Raw genomic sequence first — 15,263 nt, 5'->3', positions numbered from 1 at the left:
GGAAACCGTTGCTGGGGTGGCATCTTTCCATGGCATCTTTCTTCTCCTTCTATAGTATATTCTATACTATACTATGTAGTATAGTATAGTACTACGAGTACTATATAGTAGTACTAAATATCTACTATTACTTTCACCTTGGGGTCTCAAGACATTCTCTAGCAGGAAGTGCTCAGGAAATTGTGTTTACCTTACCACTAAGGGCTTCACTATTGGAAAATGACTTGAGATTTGAGAGGAGATTCTGATTCCTCAACCTGCGGTTAAATCCTCTCTTTCTTCTCCTTCTTGCTTGGAGATGAGTGAATTTTCATCCTTCGCTTTCCTCTAAAGAACTACAAAGAATACGTCTTTCTTTTAAATGTAGCTTAATGTGAGAAACAGAGGGAGGAAAGCAGCCAAGTATACCACTAGCTTCCTTGCTATGATCCTCAAAGACAAGTATTAATCCCATTTTACTGGCAAGGCTCACATTTCCCAAGGCCACAGGATTAGGAATTGGCGGAAGATGAATTAAAACCTAGGTCTGTGTTACTCTTGTACCAGTGTTTTTCTATGTCACATTCCCATATTCTGAAAGGTAGTTAGTTGAAGACTTTTTTTTTTTTAATTTACTTAAGTAATCTCTACACTCAACAAGGGGCTCAAGGTCACTACCCCAAAATGAAAAGCCACATGCTCCTCCGACTGAGCTAACCAGGCACCCCAAAGACTTTACAATTTTATGTCTTTTTAACCTAACCATGTTTGCATGCAAAATATATTCCCAAGGCATCTGGATCTGTCCTTTAAAGAAAAAGAGTGATGAATTATATACCTCCCTGCAGAAGTCACCTTCATAATGACTTTCTATTTCTGGTTTGGTTCTGGCAGAACAAAACTGGGCTTTTCAATGTTCAAAAACACTGCAAATGCGTTTGGCAATTGAAAAAGGTCAAATACATGTTCATAGTCATAGTTTAACTTATGTTAGAGTCCATGGTTCAATATTAACATAACTGACTAACTGAAACAGGTAATAAGCTTAATACCTAACTACCAGTGAGCTAAAACCAGATTATCCTCATCGCTTAAGCTCTGCATGTCTTAAAAACCACCGGTGATGACAGTGGAAAGAAATAAAATAAAATATGCCAACCATCATTTTGCTCTTGGAGAAAAAAACAAACTACAAACTCAACTTTTTTTTTCTAGAAAGCCTTCTAGATCTGAGCCCAAAGAATATGATATATGCCGTCGAAAGTGGCAAATATGCACCCCAAGGTCTGTCTTAAATCCAAAGTAAGCAGGAGAAAAATATGCATCAATTCTTTAGACTAAAGAGGCAATAACAGCATCAGGAAGTGGTGAAATATTATCTGCTGACTGTGTGAAGCACTTAGGGGCAAGACCTCCCACCACAGGCATCAGTGGAACAGACAACGGTCTCCTTGCTCTAGTTTCATTACTCAAGAAAAAGTTTTTACCAGAAAGTTTCCTATGAAACAGGGCTTCCAATTAATTAGTGTCTGCACAGTGCTTTATCTTTCAAAGGTCTTTATAATTAGGAATTATTAATCCCTTTAAATAAAGACTCCTTTGTCTTCCCAAGTAAATGGGTTCCAAGAGTTAGAGGCTGAAGGCGGCCCCAAACCCAGAGCAAACCCTTTGTTGTGACCACATTTCTGCAGGTCCAGGTTGGTCAACAAGTGGCTCATTTTCCTTTAGCAAATGTCCATAGAAGTTTCTTGAAGGGGTTTCGAGCTTCAGGGAAGCTACTGATTAACAGGCATTTAATCTCACATAATTAATAGAACACAAGAAAGTATCTAAATGTTCTCTGTTTCATTACACATATTCCACAAAGCAAGCACTTAGTCCTATGCTCATGCGCCTTTTTCTATTTTCTGTTATTCCTCCAAAAAGTCTCCATCAAATGACTTAATTAGAGTGTTTAGCTCATAGATATCAATTGGAATTCATGGGGCTATCCTCATATCAAGAGGGGAAAAAAAGATTTAAATGTTCGTTCTTTTTTTATTTTTTTAAATGTTTTTTTTTATTATATTATGTTAGTCACCATACAGTACATCCCTGGTTTCTGATGCAAAGTTTGATGATTCATTAGTTGCATATAACACCCAGTGCACCATGCAATACATGCCCTCCTTACTACCCCTCACCAGTCTATCCCATTCCCCCATAAATGTTCGTTCTTACTGTCCTCCAGCAAATCTATGAAGGACACAGACTAGAAACCAAAACCATTTCCAGAGTCAGCACAAGTCCTTGGGTTGTTTTTCTGGTTTTTTTGGTTTTTGGGGTTTTTTTTACGGGAAGGTACAAAAGAGAATTCAATATTGCTCAAATAAAGTTGAATCTGCCATTTAGGCAGCTCCCAACAAATAAAAATGGTTCTCTCTTTCTCTTTCATGATTATACCTGGAAAAAAGAACTCTAATCTCTGACATGCAGCAAATAGTTACATTAATTTTTTTTTCTTTTCCATTTTGCAGGAGTAAAAATAATGTGCTTGGGGGAAACAAAAATCAATTTTGGCTGGATCTTTAAGTCCTATCCCACCTGCTGCACAATATTTGTTATTCTGTTGGCCTGCAAGACCCCAGAGGGCAGTGATGATAAAGGAAGACCAGGAGTGAGATCTCATCTCCAGGACATTCCTCGATATCAGCAAGGCAGGAAAGTGTTAGCGCTAGGAATTATTTTCCTCCAGTATCTCTGAGCAGCAATTCTCATTGATATGTGCCCATAAACAGAGATCAGGAGATAATGCTTTCAAGGGAATGAAAGACTGGACCTGCATTTTGGATCTAGCCCAAGCCTGAAGGCTCATAATAGCAGGCAGGGATCAGGGAGTTCATTAAAATGAGAAACAAAGTCCTGAAAGCAAAAGTCTCTTCAATAATATAATACTTAATTTAAGTCAGAGGTGATTGATTTGGGTTTTGCACAATGAGGAAGCTCATGAAAATATCTATCGGAAGTTTGAATGAATTCAGTTTGTGACTTGGAATGAGCAAAAATTTTTAAGATCAGATCAAAAGAACAAAAGGACCAATTATGTGAAAAAGAGAAGGATTGTGACTGCTTTCTGAGAAAACAGTGTGGTAACAGATGACAAGGAAATGACAAAATTACTGCACTCAGTTTTGCTGGAAAGAATAGAATGGATACTGTTACAAGGGAATGGGAGAACAAGATAGCAGAGACATTAGTAAGAAAGCAAATAATTGCTCTTTACTCCGGTGAGATTATATCCCTGTGTATTGAAAGAATTTGTTCATGTTATCACAGAATCAACTTTTTTACCTTTTAATAATCACAGAATATAGGAGACCAACCAGAAAATGGGGGAAGATAATGTCCAGCGTGTTTTTTTTAAGTGATTTTAAGGAACTATACAAAAGTAGGTTTGATGTTGATCTGGACTTAATTTTTTTTTAAAGATTTATTTATTTAAGAGAGAGAGAGAGAGGCAGAGCATGAGTGGATGAAGGGGCAAAGGGAGAGAGAGAAGTTCAAGCCGATTCCAGGCTGAGCATGGAGCCTGACGTGGGGCTTGATCTCATGACCCTGAGATCATGACCTGAGCCAAAACCAAGAGTTAGTCTTAACTGACTGAGCCACCCAGGGACCCCAGATTTGATTATTTTAAAAGCTGATGTGTCAGCCACTATAGCTTTAGTAACCAATACTCTTGCAGTTTGATGGCAACATGGAGGTGTTGGGATGCCTAGCTCAGCTTAGTAAGGAAAAGGAAGTTTTCTTGGAGAGGGTGATGGCTGAGCTGAGCAGGAAGACGCCATAGACAAGCCATTTGACAGAGTATGTCGGAAGAGAAGATAGGAGCTGTGTGATGATTGTGGTAAGGGGCCTCATGGCTAATTGAGGAAAAGCAGTGAGAGTTAAGTATGTGGGAAAAACCTCAATTTAGTCTCTCATCTTGTTACAGTTACCATTTGCCATAGCACTTGAATGAAGACATCTTCACTAACGCTATCAGCTCACTTCTCTAATGAATGGGTGCAGCATGGGCTCGCGGGTGTGCTGGGGTAGCCCTCTTCTGCTTAAGGCTCTTCAAGGACAGCCCCTTGAGTGTTCTGACTCTAATGCTTCGGCCCAATCTGTCCGCACTCTCTATGCCAGCCACCGGGGCCTTCTTCTGGTTCCTCAGGGACACCAGAGAAAGACTTTCTTCATGGGTAAGAGTTGAGGATGCACAAGCTTTTCTTCATTGAAACAAATAGCTATATGTCATCAAATAAGAGCCATATATTGCTCCAGGGGGTACCTATTGCTGGTAATACAGATAATTAATCATGGATGCTCTTAACTATGGGATGTTTTAGTCCTTCAAAAATATATCCTAATGAAAGAAGAAAGAAAGAAAGAAAGAAAGAAAGAAAGAAAGAAAGAAAGAAAGAAAGAAAGAAAGAAAGAAAGAAAGAAAGAAAAGAAAAGAAAGAAAAAAGAAGAGAAGAGAAGAGAAGAGAAGAGAAGAGAAGAGAAGAGAAGAGAAGAGAAAAGGAAAGAAAGGGAAAAAAGGAAAGAAAGAAAAGAGAAATATTACCTGTAACTCCCTGCTGTATTTCTACATGTGGCTCCATTCTGGCAGCCCAAGGGTGTTCCTGAGTAAATTTCACATTCATTCACATCAACTGAGCACAGAGGACCCTGTATTCATGTAAAGAACAAAGTCAGGTGCCACGGGCCGCAGAAGCAACTGGGGCCAATATTCATATGATATGCTCAGGGATTTATACATGCACAGTAAAGAAGTTTTCAGTCAAGTGAGATACAATCATACTAATACTAATACCCAGTTATCCTTCCTCTTGAACTCAGATTTGGCCTAAGGGAGCCAAAGAGCTCTTGGTAAAATCACACCAGTCACACAAGAAGAATCCTTATACTAACTAATCTTCATGTTACCATGAGGCTATGTCTGGGAATAGTCACTTAATTTTTTTTAAATGCACATGTCAGGAATATTTTCACCATTAACAGAAAAGGGCAAGAAAATTTACATGGCTATGTCAAGATTCATTTAGTACTTTCAGTGCTGAACAATTTAAATTGATGCTAGCCTAAATATCATGCCCTTCCACAGAGTTATGCAGTCAAGTGAACCCCTCCTTAAGACGGCTTGGTGTTCAGTGGGTTACGCAGCTGTGCTCACCATTGTTTGGATTTTGGCATACATGGTGTAATTCATCCTGATTCGGGAAACCACAGAATCCTAGAAACTTTGGATGGAGAATTAAATATGTCTGAGTGATTCCAAAGAAACCACTGACGCTGACTCACTGTCATTTTAAACAAAAGACCAAGTGGCTTACCTTCCACTGGGAGGGACAGATACAATAAAAGGAATCATGGAGATTGAGGCAGGTTCCCCCATTTTGGCAGGGATTGCTGCTGCAAACCTTTCTGTCAACTGTCTGAAACAAAGACAGGGCAGTGAGCAAGACCATCGTACTTTCAGCAGGCAGCAAAGAAAGGCATGTTTCGGGGCAGGTCCACGTGTGAAAGTACATTTTACCCCTAGTCAAGGGAGGGTCCTCCTCCAGACTTTAAATCAATTACTGAAGTTCTTCTTCAAATCAACTGTCATGGAAAAATCAACTCTCGTGGAAAAAACAGAGTGTTTTACATGATCGGTCCTATGCATTTTCCTTTACTATGGAATGAGGCACAAGGCGAGAAGATACTCAACCTATCTTTGGGAAAGCATTGTTCACCTGAGAAATAGACGCTGGTGGACAAGAGTAAAGATTTCAGATTGGGAATAATAATGGACAGTCCTATTGTACTGAGAAAACAAAATGGGAATTCTGGCTCTTTTGCTGCTATGCTTCTCTTTGGTACCTCCAGATAAGCATTTGAAATCTGATCATCTTTTGCTGCCACCCCTCCTGCCATGGGTTAAGATGACTGAACTCTTTTCACTCCAAGTAAGTCCCTTTGTTTGAGATGTGGGCTTAGATACATCCTCCACTCCTGTGCTCATGTGACTACTTTCAGACCAGAGTCACGAACAGACCTGCCTTTGTCTATACAACCTGGAGAATCTTACCATATGTCAACTAGTAGTTCCAATCTCATAAGCTTTGTAATGCCTTTGGGGGCAGAAAACTTCTTTAGAGAGGACAAGTGGTTATGCAAGAAAAGCTATTTTATTAACTTCACCTAATCGTAGTCTAATTCTCTGTTTTAAAAATTATAATGCGGCTACAAAATAAAATTTTAAAAAATTAAAATTAAAGTAGGGGTAAAATTATTCATGACTTTTTTTTTTTAATCCAGTGACTCACAGAGAAAGTCATGTCTGTTCCCTTCATTTTACAGGTGAAACAGAGCCAGAGGGTACCCAACTAAATAACTAAGCATCGTTGATTGCCAAACCCATCTCTCTTCTCCTTTGTCAAAAGCAAGGTGACCACGCATGCGGGGGGTCTCTTTCTGGACTCTGTTTTCTTCCACGATCTCATCCATCTTTGTGCCCTGTACCACAAATAGTCCTGTTTGTCAGAGGACATGACTATGAAAATTAACCACAAACTCATTAAAAGTTCTCTGGCACACAAAAGCAATGTTATCTGGTGTTTTAAAACTTGAAAGCCTATGAAGGCGCAGCAGCAAATGGAATCAGTAAGCAATCAGGAGGAAGATATTGGGGAATGATGGTGCTATGGTACCAGAGAGCACTTGCCCTATTGGAATGCATAAAAGGCACTTATATCCAAAAATCATTAAAAATTTCTTCCTGGGGGTAAGGGGAGGGGGAGTCTGGGGTCATCTGACCATGGCCTCCAGCTTTTGACTTTTGGTAGCAATAATGAAGCACCCTAGGAGACTGGAAGCTATAGTACTGTGCCTTGCTCCAGAGGTAGGGTTCCTTGCTTGTTTTCATTAATTCAACTACTCCCTAAAAAAGATGAAGGCTGAGAAGCAATTTAGTATTAAAGTCAGGAAAAGGCATACATACACGAACTTGCTCACCAAGTTTAAAACACCAAAACGGAGGACCACACTTGAAGCATAATCACAACAGATCCAGAATATGAGAACAGGGATTCTAAACCTGGAATCTCCTTTTTAATTTTAATATGGGGACATTCTGTGCATTTCTCTGGGTAAAATGTCATAGTTTCCACGAAAATCTTAAAATCTTAAAAACATCAGCCAACTTCAAAACAGATGAGAAGTCTAAAATTACAAGGACAAGTTTACAAGCATGTACTTATAAAGTTATGGAAGGTTTACTCTAAGAAACTGCTCAAATTTAATTACCAGGAAATATACTTTTAAGGAATTTTGAAATATTTTGTGGGATGTCTGGGTGGCTCCTAAGCATCTGCCTTCAGCTTAGGTCATGATCCCAGGGTCCTGGGATTGAGCCCTACATTGGGCTCCTCACTCAGTGAGGAGCCTGCTTCTCCCTCTCCCTCTGCCTGCCGCTCCCCCTGCTTGTGCTTGCTCTTTCTGTCCATGTGTCAAATAAATAAATAAAATCTGTAAAAAAAGAGAGAGAAATATTTTGTGAATACCCAAAGCCTCTGAGTTTAATGTTAGAGAAGATGCATGGCCTTTCTTTTTTCTTTTTTTAAGATTTATTTATTTTATTATTTATTTATTTATTTATTTATTTATTTTAGAAAGGAGATAGGGAGGGACAGAGGGAGAGGGAAAGAATCCTCAAGCAGACTCCCCACTGAGCACACAGCCCGACACAGGGTTCGATCCCAGGACCTCGAGATCATGACCTGAGCCAAAATTATGTCAGCTCAACTGACCAGCCACCCAGACACCCTGATGCATGGCCTTTTGATACTCAGTCCTAGATGCTGGAATCAGCAAGTTGGGGGTCACTAGCTGACAGGTGTAGTCCACATGCCCAGTGACCTGGGACTGGTTACCTTATCTGAGACTCAGGTTCCTCATCTGTATTCTGGGAAGCATAAACTGTGCTGAGAATTAAATTATGGGAAAAGGCAAAGTCCTTGATACGGATCATCCAACTGTCTCAAGATAAGAATGCGAGTCCCATCAATGATTCTAGCATATTTTCAGTGAAAGATGTCAGACAAAGTAGTAGTAATGGGACCTACCTGCTGTAAGCTTTGAAATTTTCTCTCCAGATCCACAAGCTAAGCAGTAGGGAAGAGAAGGCATCAGTTAGCATTTCACATGTGATATTGTCCCTTGGCATATCTTCCTAACACCCTCTGCTAAGGACTTGCTTTGTCTGTTCATTCCTTTTTTGTTGCTTTTGCCCTCTTCATTCCTCTTCTCTCCAGGCTTCCCTTCCTTCCTACTCCCTTCCATCATATAGATTTTTTTTTAAGGCATTTTTTAAAAAAGGAAGTACAACCCATTGATAAGTTGACTCATTGCTTCTCTGCACACAGAGACTCTGCACACAGGAAACTTTCATAAATGACGATGGTTCATCCACTGCACCAATAAGAAGGTTCTATCAGAATGTGGGCAAGACCTACTTATGCAATAAGCTCTTGTCACAGCATTACAACCTTCTGCCCATCACTACCTCTGCGTCCCCTATTAGACCTACATCATCTAACTAAAAAGTCCATAATTACAATGCTAAATTTCTAAAGGGGTGGAAAAGCTGGTATGCCTTCTGCAAAATGGTTACTTACAAAGTTGAATTAAGAAAACCCATTTATGCTAATGATGTGGACATCAGACTTACCTTAGAATTAAGCTGATGGACTTGACTGGAAATATTTTGAGGCAGACCGACTGCACTCCTTTTTAAATCTGTAATATCATCTTTGTTTTTCTGGATCTAATTTCAAAATGGAAAAGGAGGAGGAGAAGCCTAGTGAAAAAGTCATGTGTGTGTTACAGATGCAAAATTTTTTAAAGTTGAGTACTGTTCTATTTTAAGCACCAAGATCTTGCCCATTATTGTAAAAATCAAAACAATACCATGCATAATAAACATCGGACTAAAATAGCCATGGCATAATTCTATTTGCCCTTTTCAGTAACAACATATCAAGGTACTTTCCATGTGCACTTCTTCTCATAACGGTTGGGAGTGCTTGTTAAGAGGCCTGGCTTGGAAATCGGACTGCTTGGGCTCAGCCATTTCCTGGGTGTCCTTGGCCGACCCGCTGCACCGCTGCACATTTCTTTTACCTCCCTTACAGGTGAGGTGATAATAAAGCCAAGCTCATAGGACAGTTGTGGGGGTTCGCTGGGATAACACACAGCAAGCGCAGGGCACACTGGAGAGCCCCTAGGAAGTTCTAAATAGTGCTGGCTTCTAATGTTACCATTGATACACCAGTGTGAGACAGTAGCTAACGGACACTGAAAACACTCAGGAAGGCGAAGAATAATTGGCCAATTTTGTTCTCTGGCACAAGTAAACTGGTCACATCCAAACCTTTCTCTGGCCCCTCTCCTTCTCCTCTTGTGAAGGAGCCCCAGTACGACCCTGGAGGCCTTCTCTGGATTAGATGGATTAGAGGACATAAGCCCCCAGGATGAGCCACTTCCCACTAGAATTCCTCCTTCTGCCCATCATTAACCCTAGGGCATTGTTCTTTATAAGACTTACCTCACCTCCAGTTACGTTCCCAGAGCTAAAGATTTAAGGTATGGATTCATACAGACCTCTTGAATTAAACGACTGTATATACAAAATTACTTCGATATATTTCCATTGTATTACCTGATGTAAACATTCACCAAGGTCTTCCTCATTTAATTTGATTTTTCCCAGGGATCCAGTTCTAAATTCAATGTTATGAGCAGACCCAGCAAGAAACACTAAATTTCCCCTCTCTGCAGCCATCCGAGCCCTATATAAGTCAAACCAGAGAATGCATCAATAATTAGCACATGTAACTTTTAAACAACAACATTTCTCACTGAATATCTGCAGACTGCATACACCTTCACTCTGTGGTCGACTCAACCAAATTCTCCCTGCTCATCTGCCCTTTTTTCTCTGCAGATTTCCTAGAGATGGCTCTTAGCAATTGCATACTTGCCTTATTTGCAAAATGGTCAGTGAATAATTTAGGTAGAAGAAGATAATCCCATACATCAGTCCAAATGTTTTTCCCTATTTGTCTTGAACACCATTTTTTTCTTGAAGAAAAATTACACCTTTGCTTCTCTGGCTATTTGTGGAAACTAACGACCGCCTTCCCTCGACCCTCAGCAACAATAATCCATGTGTCTACTTACTGTTGGAGCTCAGTACTTCTCTTTTGTCTCTGAAGCTCAAGGCCTCCAGTTTCACCATTTGATTCAGCAAATGTCAACAAAATCAGCAAACTCCAAAGAAAAGATGAGGACATGTTCCTCGGCAACCCTCCTCCGCTGTCAGGAAGAGGGAAGCCACTCCAGCCGAGTGTGGGATTTAAGGGAAAGCAAAGCAGGCAGATGTACTTTGGCCTATGAAATATCCTGCAACTTTTCAGTTCTCTCTTCTTTGCCCTAGGCTAGGTTACTTTTCCTTCCCAAGGGATGTAAATGATCTTAGATCTTCAGTACTCTTCAACTTGTAAGAGGTCAAAATCTACCTTTAAGTGATGCACAACTTAATCATTATCTGTCTGACCTTTGAAATGGTAACAAACTGCTTTGGAAACATCCACTAAAACAATCTTTGCTTAAGAAGTAGCCACCTTTCAGCAAATGATACTAGAAAAACTGGTTATCCACATGGAGAACAATGAAATTGGACCCTTTAAGCCTTATACAAAAATTAACTCGAAATGAATCAAATATCTAAAAACAGGAACTAACACTTTAAAGAAGAAAACAAAGGGGGAAAGCTTCATGACACTGGATTTGGCAATTATTTTTTGGATATGACACCAAAAGCACAGGCAACAACAAAATAATGGATACACTGGACAACTTGAAAATGAAAAAACTTTTGTATACAGAAAGACACCATCAACACAGTGAAAAGACAACTCACAGAATGGGAAAAACTATTTACTAATTATATATATATGATATGAGGTGAATATCCAGAATACATAAAGAACTCCCATAACTCAACAACAATAAAAAATAATTCCTTTTTAAAATGGGCAAAGAAAATAGGCATTTTTTCCAAAGATGATGTACAAATTGTCCAAAAGCACATGAAAAATGCTCAATATCACTATTGGGAAATGTAAATCAAAACCACAATGAGATACCACTTCACACCCAGTAGGATGGTTACTATCAAAACAAACAAAAACCAGAAAATAACAAGTGTTGGTGAGGATGTGGAGAAACTGGAACCCTCGTGCACTCTTGGTGAGAAAGTAAAATGGTGCAGCCACTACAAAACAGTATAGCAGTTCCTTAAAAAATTAAACAGAATTACCATGGGATCCAGCAATTCCACATCTGGGTATACACCAAAAGAACTGAAAAAAAAAAAAAAAAAAACTCAAAGAGGTATTTGTACAGCCATGTTCACAGCAGCATTATTCACAATCGCCAAAATGTGGAAGCAATCGCAATGTCTGTTGACAGATATGAATAGACAAACAAAATGTGTTACAGGCACGCAGTGGAATATTATTCAGCCTTAACATGGAAGGAAATTCTGACACCTGCTGTAACATGGATAAACCATGAAAACATTATGCCTCATGAAATAAATCAGACACAAAAGGACACATACTGTATGCTTCCACTTACAGGAAGACCCTAAAGTAGTCAAACTCCCAGAGACAGAATGTAGCATGGTGGTTTCCTGGGCTGGGGGAAGGGAGGATGGGGAGTTCTTGTTTAATGGGTGCATCTTTCACTTTGGAAAGATGGAAAAAAGTTCTGGAGATGGATGGTGGTGATGGTTGCACAACCATGAGAAAGTATGTAATGTCACTGAACTTTAAAAATTTTTCAAATGAGGGGTGCCTGTGTGGCTCATTAGGTTAAGCGTCAAACTCTTGGTTTCCGCTCAGGTCATGATCTCCAGGTCCACACGTGGCACAGAGTCTGCTTAGGATTCTCTCTGCCTCTCCCCCTGTTCGCTAAATAAATAAATAAATAAATAAATAAATAAATAAATAAAATCTTTTTAAAAAGCTATTACAATTATAAATTTTATATGTTTTACAATTAAAAAAATTGAAACCAGAGTTAGAAAGATGGGATGGGAACTAGTTGCTATGGGAAACCCTTTGAAGAAATAAAAGGATGCTTTGCATGTAGACTCATTATTTTCAAAGATTTAGAAAAACAGGCTGTGGAAACTTGGAAGTGCCATCGAAAATTTTAGATAGTATCCACATAAAATTACCTCCTTAGATAAAGCAGTACAGTTTGATATGGAAAAATATAGCACCATTTTACACGTGTTCTATTAAAAAATAGCAACAAAAATAGCTGGCAAGATGCTGTTTACTTGAGGTGATACTGAGGTTAAGTAATGAGTTTTTTTGTTATGTTGTTGTTTTAAGAAATAGATGTAATGCAATAAATGGTATCTCCAGGTGAATATATTTCTTTAAAGTTACATTTGTCCAAGGTTTGTTTAAAAGCTTAACAACCTGGGGTGGGGATGGGGGAAATGCTTGACACTGTGAAATATTTGTCAACTTAGAACTGGACGAAATAGGATGGGGTAGAATCTTCCAACGCAAAGGACAATTCTACCCCTCTGAGCTATGAACGTAACTATTTTCATGATTATGTTTTCCTAAAGTACATACATGTACTCAGCAAATCTTTTTGTGCAACAGAAAAGGTCTCCAGCATGATCTCAATAAGAACTTCCTGTCTGATAGGATTTTCCTGTTTTACTAATGTGCTTATTATTAAACAAAGTAATTTCTTTGCTCCTAATCTAGGCATACAATTCCTAATTGTCCCTCACATGAGAAAAAAACAAGAAAGAAATATCCTTTCAAGGTCTGACTTTTGGTGAGTTGGGGAATTTTACCTCCAGCTCACCTACTCAACTCTAGCTGAGATCAATAGACAAGTCAGACCATCTGCTTATGATGACTTGGTGGAAGCCATATAAAAATCATTTGCTGTTTCCACAGCATTATCATGAATTCTGTTTACCTGCCTTATTTGGAATTTCTTCAGCAAAGAGAAATTTTAAAAGTCTTAGATTCCATGACCTTTGGATTTAGAAGGTGAATAATCACCCTTCTTCCCTCCCCCAAAGTAAACTTTCTACTGACCTGAAACCTTGTCTTTAATTGATGAGCAAATCTCCCATTTCCTCCCTAATCCAGAATGCATTCCACAAATACCCGGAGTGTGCCCTTTATGTATTAGCCCTTTACGCTACAAAATGACAGGAATATAAATGAAATACAGTGTATATTTTTCCGTTCAAAGTCATGTCTAGGGGACACCACGTGGTTGAAGGGTTATGAACATGGGGTCTGAAGCTCATTGATCCGGGTTCAAATTCCAGCCCCACCACTTCCTAACCATGTGGCCCTGTTTCCTCATCAGCCGAAAGATAATAACAGCACCGAAGGAGTATACAATGTTTAGCACATTTGGTCTCTGGCACATAAGCGCTCACTAAGCAGAAACTGTTATTACCATGTGAATAAATATCATAATACCTCTCCTTCCTCTTCTACCACTTGGGTTTGGGTTCATTAAAGCAAGAAATGATAAAAGAATTCACAGTTGATTTTAAAATCTTGGGTACAAGGAAAATCAGTGGGGTCTCAGCTCTCCTCTTTTGGAAGACGATTCCAGAACAGAGATATGCACTGGGGACTTTGAATGAGCTATAAGAAATCAGGGTTGTGTCACTCTCTCCAGATGTGTGTGTCAGTGAGCTGCTAATCAACAACTCATGACTTCTGCTCCCAGTCCTGCCTCACGGTCTCACTTCCCTACCTCTCTCTCCAGCTCCACAGCAATGCCTATGGAAGTCTCAACTCCTTTCTCTCCCTCCTTCACCCCTTATGAAACCAACAGAAAGCAGTTGTAAGAACCAGAACTGTCTTTTCCTTTCTTCCTCCTTTAACTTCTCCAAGATGTCTTTGTACAACCTGACTCCTTCTGTGCCGTCCACTTCACCTCTGTCTTCTATTCTGAATCCTGAGTCCCCACCCTTCTTAATAATTCCCAATACAATGCACAAATGAAAATCCTGTGGTGATCAAAAATGTACATGGGAGGAAATCCCGATACTAGAATTTCACATGAGGAAAATTGCTGGTTAAGAAGGGACACTGTAGTCAAAACACTGATAAGGACAAAAGAGAAGAAAGAAAATAAAGAAAAAAAGGAAAATACTGATAGGGAATAGAATTAACTCTGCCTAGGAAGAGCAATGCAGGCTTCCCTGGAGACCAGCTGAGTCCTACAGAACGAATACTTCTCCAGGCAAAGCAGTGGGATTGGGAATTTCAGACAGAGAAAATGGCCCATGTGAAGGTTTCTGGTTACAACAGAAGTCAACATGGCCAGGGCAGTGTGCGTTTGTGGGAGATGAAACTGCTAAAATAGACAAGAAGTCAGATCAAGAAGGACCTTGAAATGTCATTGTAATGAACTTAGGTTTTATTTTAAATAATGGAGAATTATGAGAATACTGTAGGCAGGAAATTAACATGGTCATGTTTGTGTTTGACAAGCATTCCTGCCAGAGCCCAGTCTCAGACCCAGAGTTAGAGAGGAGGTTGGAGTACAGTGAAAGAGATGTGAACTGGGAAGCCCCTCCTCACCCCCGTGAAGGCAGGGGCAGAGAGAGCAGGAAACAGGAAATGGTGAGAAATATTCAGGAAACGGGATCTACCAAAGTATTTGGGCAGTTAAGAGGTGGGGGTGGGTTGATGTTCAGGTTCCTTGTTTGAGAAATTGGAAGGATAGAGGTGTTGATAATTAAGAGAGAATAATCAGGGGAATGAGGTTTTGGGGAGAAGACCGTGAGTTCAGATTTGGCTGCACAGAGATCTGAGGGACACCTGCCACCCACCGCTGCCTCACGACCTCAGTCTCGAGTGGTTTAGTCATCGATGATGGGTGCAGGGAAGATCCGAGATGGACCAAACTACAACCTTGCTGCTCACGCCAAGTGTGGTCCATGGCCCCAGCACAGGCATCACCCAAGAGCTTGTCAGAAATGTAAGAATGTCAGGTTCATTCTCGGACTCACTGATTCTGCATTTTACAGAGACCCTCATTCCCCGCCCCAGGGCGGGAGGGCATCTTCGCTCAGGAAGAGAACCATACGGTGGCCAGGGGCTGCATCCCTATCTCCGTTTCTCTATTTTTCTGAGATCGATCTAATC

General features: G+C 40.0%; 1 protein-coding gene across 1 annotated transcript in view; it reads right to left on the bottom strand.

Annotated features, from left to right (window-relative positions):
* The window catches only part of CUBN (cubilin), a 257,006-nt gene extending 246,460 nt beyond the window's left edge, over positions 1-10,546 (bottom strand). Inside the window, exons 1-6 of the mRNA XM_045787715.2 lie at positions 10,228-10,546; positions 9,707-9,836; positions 8,717-8,812; positions 8,112-8,150; positions 5,340-5,441; positions 4,571-4,674 (exon numbers count right to left, since the gene is read on the bottom strand). Of these exons, the coding sequence (XP_045643671.2) occupies positions 4,571-4,674; positions 5,340-5,441; positions 8,112-8,150; positions 8,717-8,812; positions 9,707-9,836; positions 10,228-10,340 (584 nt within the window). The 5' untranslated portion in view covers positions 10,341-10,546. The remainder of the gene's footprint in view (positions 1-4,570; positions 4,675-5,339; positions 5,442-8,111; positions 8,151-8,716; positions 8,813-9,706; positions 9,837-10,227) is intronic.
* Between the last annotated feature and the right edge of the window lie 4,717 nt (positions 10,547-15,263).

Source organism: Ursus americanus, chromosome 31 (genome assembly GCF_024610735.1).
Source record: "Ursus americanus isolate L20-20 chromosome 31, mUrsAme1.1.p, whole genome shotgun sequence".
Lineage (NCBI taxonomy): Eukaryota > Metazoa > Chordata > Mammalia > Carnivora > Ursidae > Ursus > Ursus americanus.
The sequence above is the reverse complement of the archived record's forward strand: the minus strand, read 5'-3'. Positions and strand labels throughout refer to the sequence as shown.